The 25,425-nt window shown below is 38.4% G+C and overlaps 2 protein-coding genes across 2 annotated transcripts in view; one reads left to right on the top strand and one right to left on the bottom strand.

Annotated features, from left to right (window-relative positions):
* nlrc5 (NLR family, CARD domain containing 5) overlaps window positions 1-6,160 on the bottom strand; it is a 45,064-nt gene extending 38,904 nt beyond the window's left edge. The window contains 3 exon segments of the mRNA XM_037766594.1: window positions 2,276-2,362; window positions 4,378-4,733; window positions 5,989-6,160. Of these exon segments, the coding sequence (XP_037622522.1) occupies window positions 2,276-2,362; window positions 4,378-4,717 (427 nt within the window). The 5' untranslated portion in view covers window positions 4,718-4,733; window positions 5,989-6,160.
* Window positions 6,161-11,193: 5,033 nt separating this feature from the next.
* Window positions 11,194-21,775, top strand: LOC119486462 (myosin heavy chain, fast skeletal muscle-like). The gene is made up of 39 exons (XM_037766598.1): window positions 11,194-11,400; window positions 11,488-11,631; window positions 11,730-11,886; window positions 11,978-12,005; window positions 12,094-12,193; window positions 12,298-12,390; window positions 12,481-12,544; window positions 12,626-12,724; window positions 12,817-12,920; window positions 13,031-13,169; window positions 13,283-13,401; window positions 13,689-13,838; window positions 13,938-14,108; window positions 14,197-14,497; window positions 14,631-14,695; window positions 14,796-14,883; window positions 14,996-15,113; window positions 15,198-15,321; window positions 15,940-16,076; window positions 16,167-16,422; window positions 16,507-16,749; window positions 16,834-17,010; window positions 17,092-17,237; window positions 17,328-17,418; window positions 17,518-17,907; window positions 17,999-18,125; window positions 18,215-18,333; window positions 18,419-18,615; window positions 18,915-19,098; window positions 19,205-19,370; window positions 19,492-19,616; window positions 19,727-20,035; window positions 20,129-20,332; window positions 20,438-20,563; window positions 20,652-20,822; window positions 20,910-21,014; window positions 21,113-21,208; window positions 21,329-21,460; window positions 21,673-21,775. The coding sequence occupies exons 1-39, from the start codon at window positions 11,194-11,196 to the stop codon at window positions 21,691-21,693; spliced, it is 5,793 nt and encodes a 1,930-aa protein (XP_037622526.1). The 3' UTR covers window positions 21,694-21,775.
* Window positions 21,776-25,425: the final 3,650 nt, after the last annotated feature.

Here is a 25,425-nt window from a genome sequence, read left to right as displayed (position 1 = left end):
CATTGGTGTGTAAGTATGGCATACTAGCTTGTCGCTAAGGAGGTAAAACATTGCTGCAAACTTATGCTAAATTTTGGCGAGGAAAAACTTGCATGGCCAATTTCAAAGGGGTCCCTTGACCTTTGACCTCAAGATATGTGAATGAAAATGGGTTCTATGGGCACGCACGACTCTCCCCTTTACAGACATGGCCACTTTATGATAATCACATGCAGTTTGGGGCAAGTCATAGTCAAGTCAGCACACTGACACACTGACAGCTGTTGTTGCCTGTTGGGCTGCAGTTTGCCATGTTATGATTTGAGCATATTTTTTATGCTAAATGCAGTACCTGTGAGGGTTTCTGAACAATATCTGCCATTGTTTTATGTTGGTAAATGATTTCCAATAATAAATATATAGTCATCTCCCTTCTTACATTTTGAACAGATAAAATATTTGTGATTAATTTGTGATTAACCGTAATTAACTATTTTAATCGATTGACAGCCCTAAAAAAATATCTAGTTCATAAGTGGAGGTACTTCTGCAGTAGGATGTGTTCTCTCCTCAGGACACAATCTTCAACATCTTGCAGCAGCAGTAAATATGCCATTGCGGAAATAGATCACAGTACTTTGGGCCTATAAATAGCATGATCAATCACTAATTATTGGATGGTTTGCAATTAACATAATTGATGTGAATTGAAGTGTTACTTTAGTGTTTATTTATTTTAAAATACCATAATGCTTTTTAAAATAATAAAAATAAATACTAAAAAATATCATAAATAATAAAAAAATATAGTAATCTAAATCCTATAATATTACACAACTAATTGAAGAAAATGCAACAACTAATTATTTTGCACAAACATGTCAGTACTCAAATGTGCTTAGGTGTGCTCTTGAGCATAGATTCTGTTCTTACCTAAGAACAAATCCCAAATAAGAAAGCATCAGTGAACGTCAGAATATTCTTGAAAATTGTGTAAGTGGGTTTTAAGAAGTAATTTCCTCTTAAGAACGGTTGGTGAATGAGGCCCATTCTTCTTGAGGAGGTGCAAAGTTGCAACACACAAATGAACAGCAGCCCTATTATTAATATGCCGCAACCCACAGGGCCAGATGGTTCCTTACTACTTTATATTTAATTAAAGTTTCAACAGAAAACTTCCTGTTCATATGTCAACACACAAAGTTATTGTAGAACACTCAACATTCAAAATACAATATTTAAAAAAGTCACAGTACAAGAAAGCAGATTATTTGGTTTGAAAAGGCCTGTGTGTGTCTGCTGAATGAAATGACTCGTGGAATCCAAAATACTCACAAACTACAAAAAACTAAATCAGCTGCTTGGCTTTTGCAGCTCTTGCAGAGGGAGGTGGCTCTTGGTAATTCAAGTAAGCTTTTTTTGGTTTGGCACATTGGAACATGAGAACTGGTGGAGCCTGGTAATATGATACTCAGTAAAAGTGACATAGTTAAGATGCCTAGTTTACTCCCTCAATTAACACACTACTGTGGAATGGAAACATCTCATTCCTTTCGCTTTTTTACTACGACATTTACGATTATGTCTTGATGTTGGTAGCAAGCAAAACTAACTAATAACTCTGTCAAAGAACAGCAAGTGCTTTATGTCTGTATGTTTTAGGTCAGATGTATTATGAGAAGTGGATACAATGTTTTTTTAAGATGGAGCCCAGTCGTTCTGATGAGAGTTGCTCACCCAGCGCATACATACACCAATTTTATTTTACTTTTTAACAAAGTCAGACGGCGCTGGCGGTACCACGGAACTACGGTGGCCTTCAGGTAATGTAAAAACTTGAAAGGCTCTCTCTAGAGACAGTGTTTGGTTTGTCCGTTCTGGGCTACTGTAGAAACATGGCAAAGAAACATGGCGAATCCGTGAAGAGGACCTGCTCCCTATGTAGATATGAAGGGCTCATTCTAAGCTAACAAAAACACAACAATTCTTAGTTTCAGGTGACACACTAATGAAAACATCGTTATGAATATTATATTCCATTTCTGCTAATAGATCCCTCGAAATGTTACACAATGTTCCTTTAAAGGACACACTTTGGTTGAGGAAAATGCTTTTTCGCACAGAGATTTTCTTATTATTACAGTACTGCAATTGCCAGTTGGACATAGCAGCACTCTGTATCCAGTTCTCTTAATAAATACATGGATTTTAACCAGTGAATGGTCATTTGTCAGGATAGTTTGTAGCTGCAATGCAACAAGATGGAAGCGCTGTGTGTACTGTATGTATGTTCTACCAATCCGTGGCCGTTTGATGAGCTGCTCTGAAGGCGGCGATGACGACTTCCCATCCGTAACACTGGGACCTGAATGTTCACAAACATCTACAGTGCAGAAAAACAAATACAAACCATACAGTAGATTAAAAAAATACCGGGGAATACTAGAAAATATCCAGAAAGACTAATGCTATCAAGTGCACTGCAACAATTTTGCATTACTCACTTTTAGTGTCTTAATTATCTAGATATGAAAAAAAAAAAAAGAAACAAAGGAAAGGCCGGGGATTCCCAAAGCGAAACAGAAGTCATAAGATTTACTGAAGATATGCTGATTGTTGCACCACAGTTGCCTCTTACTTTCACTTTTCCTCTTACATTTGTCAATAAGGCTATATCTGCTGTGGGGCACTTTACTATAAACAAAATAAAGATAACAAAACAGCAGTAAAGAAATACCTTTCACCTAACAACAGACCATTAGAACAATTCCCTTACATTTTATTTAATATGTGTTATCTTCCAGGTAAGCCACGTTTTATTTTGAGAGCTGCTTTGGATTTGCTCAATATGCAAATACACAACAGTAGGGATGCACCAATACAGCCACCGGATCGGATATCAGGTTGATACTGATTTGAATAGCTGGATCGGATACCGGTGACAACGGAGCCAATCTATTAAAGTAATTTCTATGTTTATATAGCATATACATTATATACTGGAATTTTAATTCCTGTTTAAGTTTTGACCAATTTGTTGTTGCAAAAGAAGTTAGCGTACATTGGATAGTATAAAAAACACCAAATCTATGGAAGACACCTGCAGACTGTATATGTACCTATGCAAGCCAGTGCAGCCAGACACAAACAAAATGTGTAATCCTATCTGCACACATACATACATGCACACACACACAAAATCATGCATGTATATTGTCTCCCACTCCCACAGACAGACATTAACAAGCGTTAACTAGCTGTATCTCTTAGAGACACTGTGGCTGGAGACTTTATGGCATCAACTGAGCAGTCAAACAGAAAGTCATACTGTTACCCAGGCCAGCACAAAGACCATGAAAGACCATCACAAATTATTCATTATTCCACTCCAAGCGGTAAACAGAACAAAATGCAGAGCATCTATGGCTTTATGGCAAATGACATGTAAATAGGGACCGAAAATAAGAGGAAAACCCCCACCTGCAAAGGTTGCAGGTACTCTATATGATTTTCAGTGCAAGAAACTGAAAACAATTATAATATAATAATTTAATCTACTATGTAATGCAAAAACTAAAACGTTTCGATCATCAAAAATATTGAATGGATGGAATCAAGGGGTGATTCAACACTGATAACAAACACACAAGCCACAAGTTTTCCTTTCCAAATAATAATCAAATAAAATCAATTTCACTGACGAACCAACAAAAGTATGTACGTGATCACGCCACATCATATTGCTATGCTCCACAGTGAGAAAATGGACTCTTGACAGTTAAGCCCTGCATATACTGTGTGCCCGATTCAGCAATCAACCGTTTGTGCTTCAGTACCGTGCTGAAGTCACAGTTTAATCAGAGCTCTACAGTTATGAAACAGTAGGTGGTTGGCAAGCTGTGGTAACCACAATGTTTAAAAAAATATACCAAATATCGGATCACCTGATTCAACTCAAATGAGCGACCATCCACAGATAGAGTGTAAATATTTCAAAAGTAAACCGAATAGGCCAATTTGTTCCATTGAAACTGGTTACACATACATTTTATACTGATTAGGCTCTTATTTTCTTTGTTGTGGGTAAAGGAGTCAAAATGCAGCACTGGTGAAATACTGCAGGGTTGCATGGTGCTTTCCATGACACACTTCCTTTTCAACCCACAGAGAGAAGTGCAGTCGCAGTTCATGTCCTGTGTCATTTTTGTTAAATTACTCTTTCTACAGATTCAATTTTATTTTATATAATTCCCATCTTGTGTCTTAACATTAACTTTAATGACTTGTTAAAACGACTGCGCATACTGTAGGCCTCTTGACCACCGAAGCATCAGCATGAACCTTCTAGCCCAGGACTAGCCTCGCTTGTTAACATTCATAGCATCATTTTATACTCACTACTTGCATATCCAGCCACTGACATGAGCCTCGACTCCAGGCGCATGGGGATGTTCTCACACAAAAGACACATGCTCTCCAGGAAGTTGCGGCACTCTGCAGCGTTGGCCACCCTGAAGTACTCCAACATGGCTTCGATGTGTTCTGTTTCTGCTGCTGCTGCTGCAGAGGAGCTACCGGGGGCCATGTTGGCGTTCCACCCGGCATCACTGGGCATCATTTGGCACAACTTCATTATGACTGCGGGTGACTGACCGCTAAGGATGTGGAGCAGTTCTGAGGATTCCTGAGCCAAGACGGAGTTCACATTTTCGTCGTCAGGGTCAACCTCCTCATCCATGGTCAGACTCCATCAGCTGAAAAACAAACAAGCAAACATGAACACAAGCACACATATATAAATGCATTCACAATCTTACACCTCAAAGACGGCTCTGACTGAGGAAAAACATGCAACAAAACTAAATATCACCTATTTAAACTAATGGGTATAGCCACCTATATTTTCTTATTGTTCCAATTAGTCAGGGAAATGTAAACATAAATACTTCACACACACTGTTAAGAATTTCCCAGTAAAATAACAGTAAAGAACTTGCAGCAGGGTTGCCTTTATGTTACTGTAAAATTAACATTATTATACTGTCGCTGAAATTTACAGCTTTGTACTGTTAATGAAAAATACTGTTGTTTTTTTTATTAATTTCACAGTATTTTACAGTTAATTTACTGTTTAAAGATACATTATATAGCTGTTTTTCACCTTTCTTTTACATGATCTTACTGATTTGTTTTAATGCACTATTTAGGTTGTATTTTAATTTTAATAAACATTATTTTTTTGCCTAGATGAATAGACTTGTTTTTTAAGAATGCATTATAGTTCAGTTAAAAAACAGCCTATGAGCGTAATTTAACAGATTTTCTTTTCTTATTAACAATAAAGCACTGTTTTTAACAATAACAGGTTAATGCTGTTGAAATCCTGCTGTAAATTAACAGCAATTGTTTACAGTGCACTTACACCTCAGATGACTATGAACCTATAATGACAACCAACATCATTATCATCACACTCACAAAGCCATAGTTTGCAAAGTGGATGCATGGGAGTAAACTAGACCATATCATATGCATGCACCTCTCTTCCATTACTTCATAGTTGCTAATTTATTGATGGAACCTCATTAATAGCCTATATTTTGCCTTTTTCCAATGAGTTAATGGACATGCTTTTATTTCATTTATAACAGTCTGAAACGTTTCACACACACGTGCTCTGGTTGGTTTTACATGTATCTCGTTAACTTTCCATTATTACGGGTAATATACTTCACTACTTTTGCTTTGGACGGCCATTAAAGGGGGTTGATGACTTCAGTGTAACTTAATCTAAATGAATCGGAAAGTTTTGTTTCTTTTTTACTCCTGATATCCGCTTTCCTGTCCTGAATTAGCCGAGGTCATCTGAGGTAACGAGCAGTGTGTGTAGATAAAGTCTTTTATCTGCAGCCCTGCGGACATACAGCAAATGGGCACTAAGCAGTGGATTTCCTATTAGTTTAAAAGTTATTAGCTAATATACTCGTGATAAATAAAATAAGCACTCACCATGAACTGTTGTCGTAGACTGCATCTCTCTGCAGCTAGGGTGGGTATCTGTTATTATAAAACGAAACCGAAGGCAGCTGTGTAACCAACATAGATTTGGTTTCGTTTTCACGCTGCAGCCTGCGATTCAAATAATTACAGGATGAATTAAAGGAGACTTCAATTACGAAACCAGTGCTTGAAGTGGGAGATAAAAGTATTTTATTTATTTATTATTATTATTATTATACTTGGGTTATGCATTTTCTAAGACTGTAATATTCCAACTGAAACATTATAGGGTTGAGGTGGTGTGTTTGCTTACTCATAGTGTTAATACTTAAAGTGCTTCCGTGTTATTGTTGCCTATAGTATTGCTATGATATATTATAGGACGGCTACAGCATGGAATCAACACCAGCCAGCCACACGAGCAGGTATGCATGCAGAGCTGAGGTGTGTGAGCTATTCATTCAGGTTTTAGGGGCCATGTCTCAGTCAGGATGCTCCTACATGTTATGCAGCAGGATAGAGAGACACATTCTGAATATCTACAGTGAATAAAAGATACTAGGAGATTTTTTATTTTTTTTAATTATGCAATTTTACATAATTTTGGACCACTATTGTTACTATAGATAACTAAAAAAAAAGCTCTAAGACAAAACTTGCCATAGTTGAATAATTATTTTATTATTTACACATATCACTTCGTATGCACATTCTTCCGGAAATGTTAGCCCTGTAAAATTATACTCTGTAAATCAAAAGAGCAGATTCATAAAACTTTTAAATAATGTTCCATTAATATATTATAGTTGTTCACAACTAAAAAAAAAGTTATGACAAAGTTTATTCGTTATTTTACAAAAGGGATGCGAAGGACGTATTGTATCGATTAATTACAGTTTCTCTCCACATTGTTTACACATTGTTTATATTCATACGGCTTATGAGGGGCAGCGCAAAAAAACGCTGGTGCTGTGTCATATGATTATGAATCTCTCAGAAAAGCTGATATGGAGAGGGCAGAAAAGAGTATGGCAGCTTGTGAGAAGTGCCGGTACGCAAGAAAAAGTCACGGTACACCAAAGTTTCACAGAAGGCACAAAGGCTCAGATGTGATACAGTATGATTCTTACCGTATAATGATGGTTAGGGGGCAGATGGGCCAGTGAGTGACTGAGGGATGTGTGTGAGATACGTCCTGTATCTGAAAGGTTTAATATACAGTACTACAAGTAGCCGATTACATTAATTCATAGCGGCTAGGTGCAAAAAGCCAATGCTGGCAGTCTGCCATGTGCCCTTGCGTTGTTAAGAGCACCATTCCAATCAGGATCCATTGCAGGAAGTAAAGGACACACTTAATCTATGTGTGCTATATGCAGTTTGCGTTTCATCCACCCTTATTAACACATCCTATGATCTGATTTGTTCCACCGCAGAAATGGATCACCACAATTCAAGTCTAGGTCAAACAAGATGCCCCATCTATCTGCTCATCATTACCTCTCTACCCTTGGTGAGCTGCAGTCCCTTTTATCCTCTTTTTTTTAGACACAAATAGATTATACCATGAGAGGTCAAAGTGTTTCTACACTATGCTACAGCATCTCACTTTGGTAACTAGTGAGCAGACTTGTTTTTTACAGAAGCTTCAACAACCTTCTGGTGCCTCAAAAATCCCACCCCCACCCACGCCACACGACCTATCACCTTGCATCCTTCTCAGTGCTCCAACATAACACCTATCTAATTACATTGAGCTGGCATGTCAGCCTATATAAAACATGTTTTAAAAAGAACATCAACACAGACATTTATGAAAAAAAATGATTTATGAATATGCTCTCAATGCAGGTAGACTGTCGTACAAAATGAGCAGATAATGACAATCTATTTTGCCACACCCTCCCTTAATTGGACACCACTAGGAGTCACCACAGATTTTTAATGAATTAATTAGCTAATTTTGTCAGATGAGACTGGGTTTTATCAAAAATTCACTTCTAGTTTGAATGCAGTCATGATCTCAGTCAAGCAATTCAGAATTCAATCAAGTAATTATCATCTTTGGTGAGCATAAATGAATAGGAAAACAAAAAAGTAGCTTTGAACTTATTTCAAAGTAGCCTAAATAGCATGGCTCTAGCATCTGACCAAGTGAGGTAAACCCCGGAGTGGGAGGGCTTTGCTGTGAGCCATCAATCAGCTGCATGCTCACTGCGACTGCATGCAAACCGTTACCTGAACATGAAATACTCATTTATATTCACACATAGACAATAAGTTAATGTGTTGATTTTCTCAATGCAGCATCTCTGGCTGGCAAAACATTTAGAGGCGTGATGTTTTTTCACTCACACTTGATGTGACATAACTATTTCACTTAATTATTTGTTTTTCTCTCGCCTGACATAGCTCGGGTAGATATCAATACACCAATAAAAGACATTTTGTGACATCCACAGCAAATCTCAAAGCAACGTCATGGCAACATTTTTTTCTTTTAATACTTATGTCTCCTAATATTTAGACCAGTGTTCCGTTTTAGTCAAAACATTCTCTTGCTTAATCAATATACAGTCAACCAATCCAGGGCGAGCTTTGCACCCTCCCACTCTTTGATGACATGCCCACTTCTTTCACCTCAACACAGCAACTTTTAAACTACTCAACTTACATGATGGAGTATGACAGAGGGCCCCTAACAAATGTGGCTCACAGAGACATAGCATGTGTTCCTCATTACATCCCAAGTTGTCTGACAACTGGCTCACTTGGACCACTGAATCAAACTCACTCTATAGACTGAATCTCCTCTAAGAACACATCACAGAGCTTGGAATTTACATTTGAGGAGACAGTTACATTCTTATGAAATCGTGATAGTTTAGAAGACAATATTAAATGTGTAATTTAAACAGATAATTACATCCAATTATTCTTTTTTGCATACTTAGTGATTAAAAAGATGAGTCATATCTCTGTAAGTTTACATGTGCACAATAAATATCACCATAATAATCTAATCTTCTGAATAATCAGAATAATATTTTTTTATCACATCAAAAGCATGATTCTGATTATTCCGAATAAAAGAAAAGTTGGAGCCCAGTATGCTTCCTTGGGATGCCTGCTATACTAAACGTTTGTGTATGGGTTGTGTATGAGCAATGTTAGAGTTATTTTTGCCATTAGCTTGGTTAATTAAGAGTAACATCACCGTCAGCTTTCAAATTTCAGATTCATAATATAAATTTCATATAAATTTCATAACATAATCTCAAATTAAAGAATATTCTGTCATCACCAATTATCAATCATCAAACATCTGAAAGGTGTTTATACCTTAAGATGTGAATGAGAACACCACAGCTTTCTGTTGGGTGTAATCATTTTTATTTGAAACCATTGTTCCATCTACTGCTTATAGTATATGTACATACAACTGTATATGTTTCAAAAGAAGAACTCAAAAATCGCTTACTCAAGTAGGGATTCTTCCAAATTTAGTACCACCAAAATATTTCAAATGCTTCAAGACTCAACTGTCATCCTCACCATATTTGGCACATTAGTCTACTTGAACCTTTGCTTTGTAAGCAAACCAGACCAAATATAAGGGGTCCAAGGACAGCCTCAGACAGTGTGGTGGAAGACCAGTGGAGTGCCTACTTGTGGTGAGGTGGTGTCTGCTGTTATGCATTGTGCCATTTAGATGTATTCCTTATTTTTTAAAATAATTTACAAAATATAGTGTCATGTAAGAGTAAATGTATCTATTAATATTCAATTCACTCTGTGCTTTCCTCTGACACAAATTGAAATTTATATTTTTCACGTAACTTTACAATATAGTATGTGTAGGCGCAAGTTATATTTTTACAATTTATTTTTGGTTGTTTCCTGCACTGACTAACACATACTGTAATGTTTTCAATAGGTTTGTGGAATACAACATTCTTTTCACAAAGGGGAGGAGTAAGGTATGTACAACTTTTATCATTGATTATGTTTTTTAGCATGTGTATAAGTATTTGTGTGTATAGTCAGTGACCTCAGGTGCATCCAATTTGGACAAAACTCAAATAATGACTGCTGTTAATTGTAAGAACAATTAGTCATGTCAATTTTATTTTTATAACCCAATATCACAAATCACAAATTTGACTCAAGAGGCTTTACAATCTGTACAGCATACGACATAGGACGGATTCCTTAGACCCTCGATTCGGACCCCTTTAACATGGAAAAAATGGAAGAAAATTCAGGAAGAGCGACTGAGGATAGATCTCACTCCCTAAACGAACAGACATGCAATACATGTTGTGTGTACAGAATAGAGAGACATAATGAAATTGCAGTATAGACAAACAGTCTGTCGGTCTGAAAGGCTTTAACTAAGCTTAAGGCCACTTGTAATGATACAAAAACATTATTTTGGTGTGGATATATTAAAGCTGAAGTATGCGAGATTAAAAAAGTTTAAAGATTTAAAAGTTATTTTTATGAAACGGTCGCTATATCGTGACAGTAGTACATGAAACAGGTAACCTGAAAAAAATCATGTGCCTCTGTGTCCTCCGGTGCTCCTAACGGCATCTGCAAGATTTCACAGACCGGAGGAAAACCACCAGTAAGAGCTGATCTGAGATCTGCTGTCCAACTAATGTCTATGAGAGCCGGCTGTCAGTCACTCGCAAACTCCGACCAAACGCTCAAACTAGGCAGCGCTGATCAAATATGAATCAATATAATGTTACGTTAATGCCTATTTCTCGCCTCAAATGTTTTTCAGAATCATCTTGTAGTGAACGGTTTAGCTGTAAAATGAGAAAGTTTGTGCCGCAATTGTGAAATCTGGTGAAGGAACGCCAAGTTCCGGTCGCATGACCGGAGCACAGCCAATAGGAACGCTCTCTCTCTGAAATGACCTGTGATTGGCCAAAGTCTCCCTTCACGGGCTAGATTTTCTAAAGCCTCAAAACAGAGCAGTGATGAGGTGCAGAAGTCTAGTTTTCTCTCAGAACACTTGAATTACAATATGCTGAAAGGTTATTATGGAATTTTTGCCCAGTGATGCCAAAAACATACTGCCTACTGCCACTTTAATTATTTAGTACAATACCAGGTACTTAGATACTGTTCAATGAAATGGACAGAAAAGGTCATTCTAAGATTGCTATTGTTTGACTTGCTACACAGACATAAGCCGGCACCATGAGTACGGACGCCGAGATGGCCCAATACGGCAAAGCTGCCATTTACCTTCGTAAACCAGAGAAGGAGAGAATTGAGGCTCAAAATGCCCCATTTGATGCCAAGAGTGCCTGCTACGTGGCCGATGTCAAGGAGCTGTACGTGAAGGCAACAATCATCAAGAAAGATGGTGGCAAAGTCACCGTCAAAGTCCTTACCACTGAGGAGGTTGGTATCATAAACTCAGAGTCATCTAGGTTTTTAATATGAGTTTCTGGGTTTTCAGTTCGCATTGTGACAAATGTTGTGTTACAGGAAAGGACAGTTAAAGAAGATGACGTCTCTCCAATGAACCCTCCAAAGTATGACAAGATTGAGGACATGGCCATGATGACCCATCTCAATGAAGCCTCTGTGCTGTATAACCTCAAAGAGCGTTATGCAGCATGGATGATCTACGTAAGACAATCTGCTTTATGAGAAAAGACAACTATTGAAAATGGTTATACTGGTAGGAAACATAGAAGTAACTATTGAATATCTATGATCACTTTCAGACCTACTCTGGGTTGTTCTGTGCCACTGTGAACCCCTACAAGTGGCTCCCAGTGTACGATGCTGAATGTGTATCTGCCTATAGAGGCAAGAAGCGTATGGAGGCTCCACCCCACATCTTCTCTGTCTCTGACAACGCTTATCAGTTCATGGCGACTGGTAAGTCATGACTATAACAATGTAGAATTTGTCACTATGAGGTTTCTGTTGCAGTAAAACATAGTTAATTCCTTTGTTTTGGATTCAACAGATAGGGAGAACCAGTCTGTCTTGATCACGTAAGTTTGTTACATTTACATTTGTTGACTGTGTTTAACATAGTCAAATATCTTGATCAAATACTTATATATCTGTGTCCATACCTAGTGGAGAGTCTGGTGCTGGAAAGACTGTGAACACCAAGCGTGTCATCCAGTACTTTGCAACAATCTCAGTTGAGGGGGGCAAGAAGAGGGACACTTCAAAGGTATGTTACTGATGATTACAATTCAAGGATCTTTACCTAAGGAATATTTTTCCAGAGAAAAATAAAGTCATTAACCAAAAATAAATTCTAAACCTGGATTATAGGGGTCACTGGAGGATCAGATTATTGCAGCCAATCCCCTGCTGGAGGCCTATGGTAACGCCAAAACTGTGAGGAATGACAACTCTTCTCGTTTTGTAAGTATGAAATGATTTCTACAAATGAGAGAGGTCTTGTTAAAGATTGCCTATGTGGAGGGACATTAAACATCCCTTTGTTCCAAACAGGGTAAATTCATCAGAATCCATTTCGGCGCAACTGGCAAACTGGCTAGTGCTGATATTGAGACATGTAAGTAACAATCCTCAAAGTACATACAAATGACTGGAATTGACAATTGACTGGGCTGTGACTTACGAATAACATTTTTAGATCTGCTGGAGAAGTCTAGAGTGACATTCCAGCTTCCTGATGAGAGGGGCTACCACATCTTCTATCAGATGATGACTGCCCACATACCGGAGCTGATTGGTAAACAGATTGAGAATTTGCACGTTTAACATACTTATAGTTATCATATGAAAAAAATGTTATGAACATTTTCACCCTTTTTTGATTTCCAGATTTGGCACTCATCACAACCAACCCCTACGACTTCCCAATGTGCAGCATGGGTCAGATCACTGTGGCCAGCATTGATGACAAAGTTGAGCTGGAAGCCACTGATGTGAGTGATCTTCACTTCAAAATATTTAAATATATTCTGCATTAAATGCAACATTAAAAGTGCATTTTTACAATGATTATGTTTTGTGGTGACACATCTTTTGTATTCAGAATGCTATTGATATCCTGGGCTTCACTAATGAAGAGAAGCTGAGCATCTACAAGAATACTGGTGCTGTCCTCCACCATGGTAGCATGAAGTTCAAGCAGAAGCAGCGTGAGGAGCAGGCTGAGCCAGACGGCACAGAGGGTGAGTATTTAATGTCAGCTCAAAGTGAATAGCTTGGGAACAACAGTAAAAAAAAAGTTTAATCATACTTGTTTCTGTTCATATCATGATGGAAATCACTGAACTATTTTCAGAGGCTGACAAGGTTGCTTACTTGCTGGGTCTGAACTCGGCTGACATGCTGAAGGCTCTGTGCTATCCCAGAGTGAAAGTCGGAAATGAGTATGTCACCAAGGGACAAACTGTACCTCAGGTAAACATAAATTATCAATATCCAATATCCTACTATTTAGTTAGTTCTACTAAAATAAGGTAGTGTAGGATTTATTAGAAACAAAGAAATGCAATGTCAGTGTTCAATTTATTACTATTTTCGATAAGTTTTACACATTGAACGCTAAATGCATAATGCAGAATAAGTCAAGGACCATCTTAGATGGATTTTTTGTTTCATTTATCTCACAAATTAAAAATACTAGTAATCCATTATTTTACAAAATGATTGACTGACAATCAAATAACATCCTTGTTTTTATTTAGGTGATGAACTCAGTGCCTGCCCTCGCCAAGTCTATCTATGAGAGGATGTTCTTGTGGATGGTCATCCGTATCAACCAGATGTTGGACACTAAACAGGCGAGGCAGTTCTACATCGGTGTCCTGGATATCGCTGGCTTTGAAATCTTTGATGTAAGCTTCATTTCCAACAATTGACCAGCCAATACTTTCCATGACAGAACCATTCTTATTGCCTTCAAGAGATTATACTGATTATTTGTCCCCTCGCAGTTCAACACACTGGAGCAGCTGTGCATCAACTTCACCAATGAGAAACTGCAACAGTTTTTCAACCACACCATGTTTGTCCTGGAGCAAGAGGAGTACAAGAAGGAGGGTATTATCTGGGAGTTCATTGACTTTGGCATGGACTTGGCTGCCTGCATCGAGCTGATTGAAAAGGTAATCACTTCTTTTTGTGATTATATGTAATTGTTCTTAATTTGACGTAATGTATCACTCAATGACACTTGTTCCCACTTTTTTCAAGCCCATGGGTATCTTCTCCATCCTTGAAGAGGAGTGCATGTTCCCCAAGGCCACAGACTCATCCTTCAAGAACAAGCTGTATGACCAGCATCTTGGCAAAAACAAAGCATTTGAGAAGCCAAAGCCCTCCAAAGGCAAGGTTGAGGGCCACTTCTCCATGGTGCACTATGCTGGTACCGTGGACTACAATATCACTGGCTGGCTGGACAAGAACAAGGATCCACTGAATGAGTCTGTCATTCAGCTGTACCAGAAGTCCTCAGTGAAACTGCTGCCTGTTCTGTATCCTCCTGTTGTTGAGGGTATGAAAGTTTCCACAGTAAACTAAAACACATTTTAAGGTTATAGATACTGAATGTTTTCAACAGTAGCATGTGTTCATATAAATTTGATGTGTTGTTCTAAAAAAGCTTGTCTACTTAAAATTATCAACAGAGGCTTCCAAGAAGGGAGGCAAGAAGAAGGGTGGTTCTATGCAGACTGTGTCGTCACAGTTTAGGGTAAGGTTTAACTTTGCAAATCTATCCTATATATCTCAGTTTACAGTCAAGTTCACAATTGTGGCATTTTATGACAAAAGTCACCATTTTACATCTACAGGAGAACTTGGGCAAGCTGATGACTAACTTGAGGGCCACCCATCCTCACTTTGTGCGCTGCCTGATTCCCAATGAGTCAAAGACTCCAGGTACATAGAGATCATAATCTCGACACTTTGTTGGTATGGTTTACTTAAAATGGGGCCGCTTCAACTGAGACTATTTATTCAAAGAAGTTGTTATGAAATGTCTTTTTTACAGGTCTCATGGAGAACTTCCTGGTTATCCACCAGCTCAGGTGTAACGGTGTGCTGGAGGGTATCAGAATCTGCAGAAAAGGTTTCCCCAGCAGAATCATCTATGCTGACTTCAAACAGAGGTATCAATGAACATTTTAATAACAATTTGATGCAGATTATTGAAATAAAATGCTCACACTGACCATTAATTATCTCATAAAAAGGTACAAGGTACTGAATGCCAGTGTCATCCCTGACGGACAGTTCATTGACAACAAGAAGGCTTCAGAGAAGCTGCTTGGGTCAATTGATGTTCCTCATGACGAGTACAAATTCGGACACACCAAGGTAAGCACCTTGATTGCATTCATATACTTAAGAGTACTTACTAAGGATAGTCAGTCCATTTTTAAGACTGTTAGATGGAAGAGTATCTCAAGAAGTTTTTACCCAATTTAAATGATTGTGATGGGAAATTTGGTCATGGGCCAAGGAAGGAGTAAAGGGATAAAAATAGAGAAATTGCGCCACCATGTGGACATTGTTGGGGCAGTTTACATTTTGCCTTGTACACCAAGTGATCCTTTAAAACTTGACGGCATCCTGTCTAAGGTGATGCTTCAGAATTATAATTAAACTGAATGGCCATTTAAATGACTATAACTTGGTTATCATGAGTCTGACTCACTTAAAATTTGACAAAATTAGCATTACTAAAAGTGCAAACGCAGGACTGAAGTTTCCTTCAAAAAGCACAGATGTCATCAGCCATTTATCAGTGTCTTTCACTGTCTACAGTATTTTGACACATATCCTGATCCTGATGCAATAAAAAAAATGTTCTTAATAATATAAGACATTTAGATGATTGTGCGGAGTAATTGTTCCCTAAATCCTTTCTAATTTAATGTTTAGTACAGTGTATAGTGCAGACACACATTAAATTTATATTTTCTCTTTGTTCAGGTGTTCTTCAAGGCTGGTCTGCTGGGTACTCTTGAGGAGATGAGAGATGAAAAACTGGCGTCTCTGGTCACCATGACTCAGGCTTTGTGCCGTGCTTACCTCATGAGAAAGGAGTTTGTGAAAATGACGGCGACCAGGCATGTTGAAAACAGTACATTTTGACTTGCACAGTCATGGGATGAATAATGAATATTACTTTGCCCCTAACAGCAACTTCTTTTACACAGGGATGCCGTATATACTATCCAGTACAATGTCCGCTCGTTCATGAATGTGAAACACTGGCCATGGATGAAGGTGTACTACAAGATCAAGCCTCTGCTGAAGACTGCTGAAACTGAGAAGGAGCTGGCAAATATGAAGGAGAACTATGATAAGATGAAAACTGACTTGGCTACTGCCCTGGCAAAGAAGAAGGAACTGGAGGAGAAGATGGTGTCCCTTCTGCAGGAGAAGAATGATCTGCAGCTGCAAGTCGCATCTGTAAGTACACATCAACAGGCAGTTGTGCTTTTCAGCGTTTTTCAATGTTGATGTGGTAACATATATTTTCATTAAATGGACTAGGAAGGAGAGAATCTGTCAGACGCTGAGGAGAGATGTGAGGGACTTATCAAGAGTAAGATCCAGATGGAGGCCAAACTCAAAGAGACAACTGAGAGACTGGAGGATGAAGAGGAAATCAATGCTGAGCTCACTGCCAAGAAGAGAAAGCTGGAGGATGAATGCTCTGAGCTCAAGAAGGATATTGATGACCTGGAGCTTACCTTGGCCAAAGTGGAGAAGGAGAAACATGCCACTGAGAACAAGGTTCGTAAATAATAATCAGTCCATCAGATCAAGTACGATTATAGTGATTACCATTTATTGACAAGTACTTTCTTGCACACTTAGGTGAAGAACCTGACCGAGGAAATGGCCTCTCAGGATGAGAGCATTGCTAAGCTGACCAAGGAAAAGAAAGCCCTTCAGGAGGCTCATCAGCAGACTCTTGATGACCTGCAGGCTGAGGAAGACAAAGTCAATACTCTGACCAAGGCCAAGACCAAGCTTGAGCAGCAAGTGGATGATGTAAGTTTACAAAGACACTTGGATTGGAAAAGCAAGTTTCTTCTTGAATGTGATAATTAAAAACTCATATTATTTGTACAGCTTGAAGGTTCTCTGGAGCAAGAGAAGAAGCTGCGTATGGACCTTGAGAGAGCCAAGAGGAAGCTTGAGGGTGATCTGAAACTGTCCCAGGAATCCGTCATGGATCTTGAAAATGACAAGCAGCAGTCTGATGAGAAACTTAAAAAGTAATATAGTTTTTTAATTTGTACAACAATCATTCTTTTAAAGTTGTGGTCAACAGCATGAACTCTATACTTTATCTATCACTCTCACAGGAAGGACTTTGAAATCAGTCAGTTCCTCAGCAAGATTGAAGATGAGCAGTCAATGGGTGCTCAGCTTCAGAAGAAGATCAAGGAGCTTCAGGTGACATATTGTGTTACACAAAACATTACTGTATACATTTCCTATTTTGTGTATTAAAAGTGAAAGTTTACTGAAAGACGTTACATCTACATTCAACAGGCTCGTATTGAGGAACTGGAGGAGGAGATTGAGGCTGAGCGCGCTGCTCGTGCCAAGGTTGAGAAGCAGAGAGCTGACCTCTCCAGGGAACTTGAGGAGATCAGTGAGAGGCTGGAGGAGGCCGGTGGTGCCACTGCTGCTCAGATTGAGATGAACAAGAAGCGGGAGGCTGAGTTCCAGAAGCTCCGTCGTGACCTTGAGGAATCCACTCTGCAGCATGAAGCCACTGCTGCTGCTCTTCGCAAGAAGCAGGCTGACAGCGTTGCTGAGCTGGGAGAGCAGATTGACAACCTCCAGCGTGTTAAGCAGAAGCTTGAGAAGGAAAAGAGTGAATACAAGATGGAGATTGATGACCTCTCCAGCAACATGGAGGCTGTTGCTAAAGCAAAGGTACACAATGCATTACATGCTATTTTATACACAAATTACAATAATAAATAAGGTAATCACTTATCTCATCTCTTTTCTTTTTCCTCATTAGGGAAATCTTGAAAAGATGTGCCGTACTCTTGAGGACCAACTTAGTGAACTGAAGACCAAGAATGATGAAAATGTCCGTCAAATCAATGACACGAGTGCACAGAAAGCACGTCTCCTAACAGAAAATGGTATCTACATGTTATCAATGAATGAAATGTTTTGTAGGTTATTGAGAGACGTAACACAAACTAATGTATTGTGACATCTTCCACACTAGGTGAGTTCGGCCGTCAAATTGAAGAGAAAGAAGCTCTCGTCTCCCAGCTGACCAGAGGCAAACAGGCCTACACACAGCAGATTGAGGAGCTGAAGAGACAGACTGAAGAGGAGGTTAAGGTAAGAAACCACAACTAAGTGTGTATTTGTATTATTTGTTTGGGATGAGGACATTTTGTGAATTCAATAATATTTCTTACACCAGGCCAAGAATGCTCTTGCCCATGGACTGCAATCAGCTCGCCATGACTGTGATCTGCTGAGGGAGCAGTTTGAGGAAGAGCAGGAGGCCAAGGCTGAACTGCAGCGTGGAATGTCCAAGGCCAACAGCGAGGTGGCTCAGTGGAGAACTAAGTATGAAACTGATGCTATCCAGCGCACTGAGGAGCTTGAGGAATCCAAGTGAGTAACATTCAAACAATTAAATGGCCAGTTCAGAAGTGAAGCATTTTAGCATAGCTCAACTGACAACTGCATTGTTTTTGTCAATACTTGCATTTAAACAATGGTATCCAAACATTTAAATGTGTTCAGTGTATTATTTTGGGGCATACATTTTAGAATATAGCATCTTTCATATGTTCATTTAGGTTCTAAAAAAGATGTAATTATTTGTATTTAATATATGCAAACATATCTGGAATAAGTATTTGTAACTTTAACAATTTGACTGAGAGACAAATCTTACCTTTTCCAAACAGGAAAAAGCTGGCCCAGCGCCTTCAGGAGGCTGAGGAACAGATTGAGGCAGTGAATTCCAAGTGTGCTTCTCTTGAGAAAACCAAACAGAGGCTCCAGAGTGAAGTGGAGGACCTCATGATTGATGTGGAGAGGGCCAATGGTATGGCTGCCAACTTGGACAAGAAGCAGAGGAACTTTGACAAGGTAGCATTGTTTACTTTGTGTGGCCAGGCCATACAAACATGATATAGATATATTTATTTGTCTTGATGTTGCTAACCAACTGAACTGTATTAATTATGACATTAAGGTGTTGGCAGAGTGGAAACAGAAGTACGAGGAGGGTCAGGCAGAGCTTGAGGGAGCACAGAAGGAGGCTCGTTCTCTTAGCACTGAGCTGTTCAAGATGAAGAACTCTTATGAGGAAGCTCTGGACCAGCTGGAGACCATGAAGCGTGAAAACAAGAACTTGCAACGTGAGTTTTACATTATGTAACAGTTACATTGTATTCAACACGTGTGGATATGTTAGAATTAAATACTTCTATTTTACATTTTAACATCTTAACAATATCAAACACATGTATCTCTCTGCAGAGGAGATCTCAGATCTGACTGAACAGATTGGCGAGACTGGCAAGAGCATCCATGAGCTGGAGAAGTCCAAGAAGCAGGTGGAGACGGAGAAGTCTGAGATCCAGACAGCTCTTGAAGAGGCTGAGGTACATTTTTTTCTGGAGAGATCTTATGAAAAAAAAAAGTAAATCATGGACAAATGTACAATAAAAGGTTTGAAGGCATATATGAATATTTTATTCTTTGATATCATCAGGGAACTCTGGAACACGAAGAGTCTAAGATCCTGCGTGTCCAACTGGAGCTCAACCAGATTAAGGGTGAGGTGGACAGGAAGCTGGCAGAGAAAGATGAGGAGATGGAGCAGATCAAGAGGAACAGCCAGAGGGTGACTGACTCCATGCAGAGCAATCTGGATTCTGAGGTCAGGAGCAGGAACGATGCCCTGAGAGTCAAGAAGAAGATGGAGGGAGACCTGAATGAGATGGAGATTCAGCTGAGCCACGCCAATCGCCAGGCAGCTGAGTCCCAGAAGCAGCTGAGGAATGTGCAAGCACAGCTGAAGGTATTGTAAGACATACAGTTGTTGCACAGACTATGGTCAGTGCAGGTACATTTTGGCATTCATGTGAATATTTTCCTGGAATGTTTTCACTAGGATGCACAACTGCATCTTGATGATGCTGTCAGAGCCCAGGAAGACTTCAAGGAACAAGCTGCTATGGTGGATCGCAGGAACGGTCTCATGGTGGCTGAAATTGAGGAACTTAGAGCTGCTCTGGAACAGACAGAGAGAAGCCGCAAGATCGCTGAGCAGGAGCTTGTGGACGCCAGTGAGCGTGTTGGACTTCTGCACTCTCAGGTGAACAAACCTAATCATTTCTTCAATAATTAAAAAATCGAATTAGATTCTAAATAACGTGAGGCACATGATAAATTAAATGACTAAATCTTTTTCAACTTTTAGAACACAAGCCTTCTGAACACCAAGAAGAAGCTTGAGTCTGACCTGGTCCAGGTCCAGGGTGAAGTGGATGACACTGTTCAGGAAGCAAGAAATGCAGAGGAGAAGGCCAAGAAGGCCATCACTGATGTAGGTTTAAATTAAATTTGGTCTTACTTCTACTCCAATGTGTTTTTTCAAGATATTTCTCATTAGTATTTTATGCTGTCTCCTTTAGGCTGCTATGATGGCTGAGGAGCTGAAGAAGGAGCAGGATACTAGCGCTCACCTGGAGAGGATGAAGAAGAACCTAGAGGTCGCTGTTAAGGACCTGCAGCACCGCCTGGATGAGGCTGAGAACCTGGCCATGAAGGGTGGCAAGAAGCAGCTCCAGAAACTTGAGTCTAGGGTAAGAAAGTTATGTTAAGATTTGCACATCTGAAGAATCACATCTAAAAATATGGATACTTATTAATTGTCTTATTGTTTTTCAAAGGTGCGTGAGCTGGAGACAGAGGTTGAGGCTGAGCAGAGACGTGGAGCAGATGCAATTAAGGGTGTCCGCAAATATGAGAGGAGGGTGAAAGAGCTCACCTATCAGGTACAGTCACTTTGATAGTTAACATGTACAGTACAAATGATCTAATATACTTACCATTACAAATATTTAAACATGCAAATCTATATTCTCTTTTACAGACTGAGGAGGACAAGAAAAATGTTACCAGGCTGCAGGATCTGGTTGACAAGTTGCAGCTCAAAGTGAAGGCCTACAAGAGGCAGTCTGAGGAGGCGGTAAGGAAAACATATTCCTTTTCAACACTGATGACTTGATACTAAGTCATGGTTATTTCATGCACAGTAGACCAATGGATCTTTTTTAACATTTAAACATTTTTCTGTCTTGTATCCCAGGAGGAGCAGGCCAACGTTCATCTGTCCAAGTGCAGGAAGGTCCAGCATGAGCTGGAAGAGGCCGAGGAGCGCGCTGACATTGCAGAGTCACAGGTCAACAAGCTGAGAGCAAAAAGTCGCGACTCTGGCAAGGTAAATATATGTCAATTTAGTGAAAAATAACAAAAATAGCAATCATCATTCTATGATATATACAGCATATGTCAATATGTTAGAGCAGATTCTTTGCAGTATCATATTCACCTTACAAAGCGTTAAGTTTAAATTCTATAAAATTAACTGATTAAAATTATTGTCACCTAAAGTTTATTTAAACTCACACAAACCATTTATGTTTTTCACAGGGAAAAGAAGCAGCTGAGTAAAGCCCACTGACAGTTTCACCGTGTTCAATCATATAATATGATATAATGTTGAAACAATAAAGGTTAAGCTGTTGATCTGAAATTATGTCTGTAATACTTTCATCTTTGTTTCTCGTGAAAGGTAGTTGATGTGAGATTTGAATAACACTTTTCTCTTTGGACTTGAAAATCATGTCAAAAAAAAAAGCTATAACGATAACTAACATTTTTACAGTTGTTAATTATTACAGACTAATTTTGTTTGTAAAACATAAAATAGGCTGTTTTATAACACAATGTTAAAGCCGCTTGAGGTGGGATCACTGTAACACATTACAACGTTTTCAGCCAACCAGTGGCTACAAATATCCTTAACATCTGAGGTGAAGGTGGTATGAGCAGCTAACAAGGAAACAAGGGGAAAAAAAAAAATGCGTCAATTAAATCACTTTAATCCTAACCTGGAAAGCAGGCACAAAAATAGATACAAATAATTACCTAATCCAAGACGAGCTCTCACTTGTGAGCTATCTTTGGAGGCCTCAAGCAAGACTGAGACAGCACAATAAACTCTGGTATCCTAGAACCACAACTTGTATACTCATAATTGGCTCTGACCAGAAAGCAGTGAGCCACATTTGTTCACAAAATCAACACAAGTTGTCACTACATATTAAATCCAACTATATAAATATTGAATAAAATAGGCAGAAGGAAAACTAGTTATATCATATACAATGACAATAACATTTATATAAATCAGGCACGCCACAAAGCCATGCACTGAATGATCTGACTTGATGTCTTTATCACACGGTTAAGGAGCAAATCAAATATGACATTGTGTCAGCTGCTCTATAACTGTTTTGAGGTGTCCTGACTCTCCTCAAACACAGTGTGCACACACACATTTAAACATATATTCAAATATAATTATCGAACGGTTGAAAGTGTGATGTGATTGATTATAAGGTAGACTTAATTTTCAAAGTAAATTAAAAATTTCTGAATGTAAATCATTCTTAACAGCCTTTTTTTCAGATTGCAAATTACAAAATCCTGTGACTTTATTCTGTGACAATTTAAATTGGAAATTTTCAGTGTATTTCACACTGCAAGTTCAACACTATTGCCTGTGACATTTAAAAATTGTATTGCTCAACAACTGGAATGAGGTTGACATTCAAAGTGCACTGCATGCCAAAACTGGACTTGAAGCTATGTCTGCAGCTAGTTGAAGTGTTAATAGCTTGACATATGAGTGTGAATAGCACCGGCATATCTCTTACACCTAAACTCAAGTAGTAGTTATATATTTTTTCATTATTTATTTCTTATGAAACTATTGGCATAATGTAAACAGTATTGCTCAACTGATTTCATTTTGAAGCATTTTTCTCAATTTAGTATTTTTTAATCTAACAAATTAAACAATCTGTGAGATGGATTAAAGTTACCTATTTTAAATAGGGATTATCACAAATCAAGGATGTGCCTTTGCCAACGGAAACCTGAAACATAAGATGTATGTACTAGCAACAAGTGTCACTCATGTTAGCAACAGCTGTCAACCTAACCATATTTGGCATGTGTCCCATATTTAACTTCTGCTTTGTAAGCAAAACACATTCAACACAAGGACTCCAATCCAAGTCTGTGAGTGTGGTAAAAGACCTATGAAGCTCATGTTTGTGGTGAAATCATCTACTAAGATGCTTCGGACCAATGTAGTGCAATTATAGTACTGTTATACAATATGATGTGTATTAGAGCAATATGTTTTCTACAATAACTAAAGTTAAGTATGCATAACAAATTTTCACTAATTCCTTACATGATGAAATAGTTTCACGTTAAGTAAATATTGAATTGAGTTCTTATTAAGTACATGTGGATTATTTTAAGTCATTACATTTCAATAGCATTACTATTGCTTTGAAATCAAACTATGGTGTTCCATATACATTATTTTGTAAATCTGTTTCCTGTTACAACTAAATTGCATTAACTAAGGATACTAGTGGAATTATGGAATTAACACACATCACACAAGTACAACCCTCACTATGAGTAGAGTCAGTCAACAGGTGGCATAGATCTAAGTGATCCTCTGAAATAGACAGAGAGAGGTTGTGCAGTTTTTGAGCAGTATATATCAAATATATCAATATATCAAACCTAGTTATCACTGAAAACATTAAAACATGTTAATTTAAAACGCCATACCACGAACTGAAGAAAAAATTTACCGGACTCAGGATCTGGTAGTTAGCTCAAGGTGAAGGCCTATAAGAGCATGATGAGGGAGCAGTAAGAGCTCCCTTTCATGCTCTTGAGAATTAAATTGAATAGAAAAATACTGTACTATACTCACAAACTTGACATATCTGGAACCGCTGAGTATAGGACAATTATGAGACCTAAAAAATTTAGTGGCATGAAAAGTTGGAGAAATCCTCACCGACAGGTACCAAATTCTTGAAATGAATGAACACAGAAAGAAGGCAACTGAAAAGCCCGTTCTGGCTCCAGGACTGTTTTTAATAACTTGATGGTCTTATAGTAGATGACTGTTTTATGTAATTTCCACCAGATTGTTTCCCCATAGAAACAAATTTGAATTTATGTCAGAGCAATATGACAAACAAAAAAATAAACTTTACATACAAAAATCTACACTCCTCAAAAGAATAGGTGGCTATAACATCAAGTATGAATACCGTTTTTGCAAAGCACACATAAAATGAGCTGTTTTAAACCTCCCATCAAGTGGCAAAAGTGACTTTTATTCCTTACACAGTTTAGAGACAAACAATAACTAAAAATCCTGATCTACAGTAACATCACTAACATTTAAAATACTAGTGCTGAAAGAAACTAGTTAACATGCTCCCTATATCCAAACATTTTTGGGTGTCCTGGAATCACAGCCTAGTATCACTGGACTCTCTCACCCTATACCCACCACCTGTAGGCTTAAATGTTGACGTTGAATCATTTAAATCTCACTCATTTGCTTAGGACAATGACAGCTGTAGTCAATTTGGATACATGGCAGCTGCAATGGATTCCAATGGCGACCCTGAGAACCAGAAAAAAACATGTCTAAATATATAAACGCTCACAGTTCTCAATGTCTCAAAGCATTCTTGCAGCAAATTCCACTGCTACATGTGTGGATTATTTTCGATTAGTACATGTTATAGTATTGTCATTTTTTCACACCAATTGTTACTCTTTGCTTTCATTTTCTATTTAGAGTACAACTATTTTAGTACAACAATTTGGCCCTGGTTGGTCCACTATCATTTAAGAAAAATCAAAAATGATTTCATATAATGGATGACCCTCCTTCAGCTTCTGTGGAGTAGAGCTACAATATAAAAAAATAAATGAATGTGTTGCTCAGGTTTGCACATATAAAATTTGCTATCTAATTTAGGTCGCCTACATTCTGGCTGAAAGAATTACACATCGTCTTCATCTTTATAACGAAGTAAGTTTGGAATCTTCATCTATTATCTACCATACAATTCAAGCTATCACCTCTCAAGAGCAAATCAATCCAAAGTTTTGTAAATCTGTATTGATTAAAATTGAAAGCATATCTGTTCCATCTTCATGACTAAACTAAATTTTAATCACTAGGACATGGTCAGGGGCAAGAAACGACTTTATGTGCATCCCTCCACTTTGTGGGTGTGAAGACTGACCTTTTGGTCTGAAATCCAAAATAACATATATGTCCTACCA

The sequence above is a fragment of the Sebastes umbrosus genome, chromosome 4 (assembly GCF_015220745.1).
Source record: "Sebastes umbrosus isolate fSebUmb1 chromosome 4, fSebUmb1.pri, whole genome shotgun sequence".
NCBI lineage: Eukaryota > Metazoa > Chordata > Actinopteri > Perciformes > Sebastidae > Sebastes > Sebastes umbrosus.
Note: the sequence above shows the minus strand (reverse complement) of the source record. Positions and strands in the feature narration are given on the sequence as shown.

Coding starts and splice junctions, on each gene's coding strand:
- LOC119486462 (XM_037766598.1), top strand. CDS start 11,194: ATGAGTACGGACGCCGAGATGGCCCAATACGGCAAAGCTGCCATTTAC. Junction 11,401..11,487: donor AAGTCCTTACCACTGAGGAG/GTTGGTATCATA, acceptor GTTGTGTTACAG/GAAAGGACAGTTAAAGAAGA. Junction 17,238..17,327: donor TCTGATGAGAAACTTAAAAA/GTAATATAGTTT, acceptor TCACTCTCACAG/GAAGGACTTTGAAATCAGTC.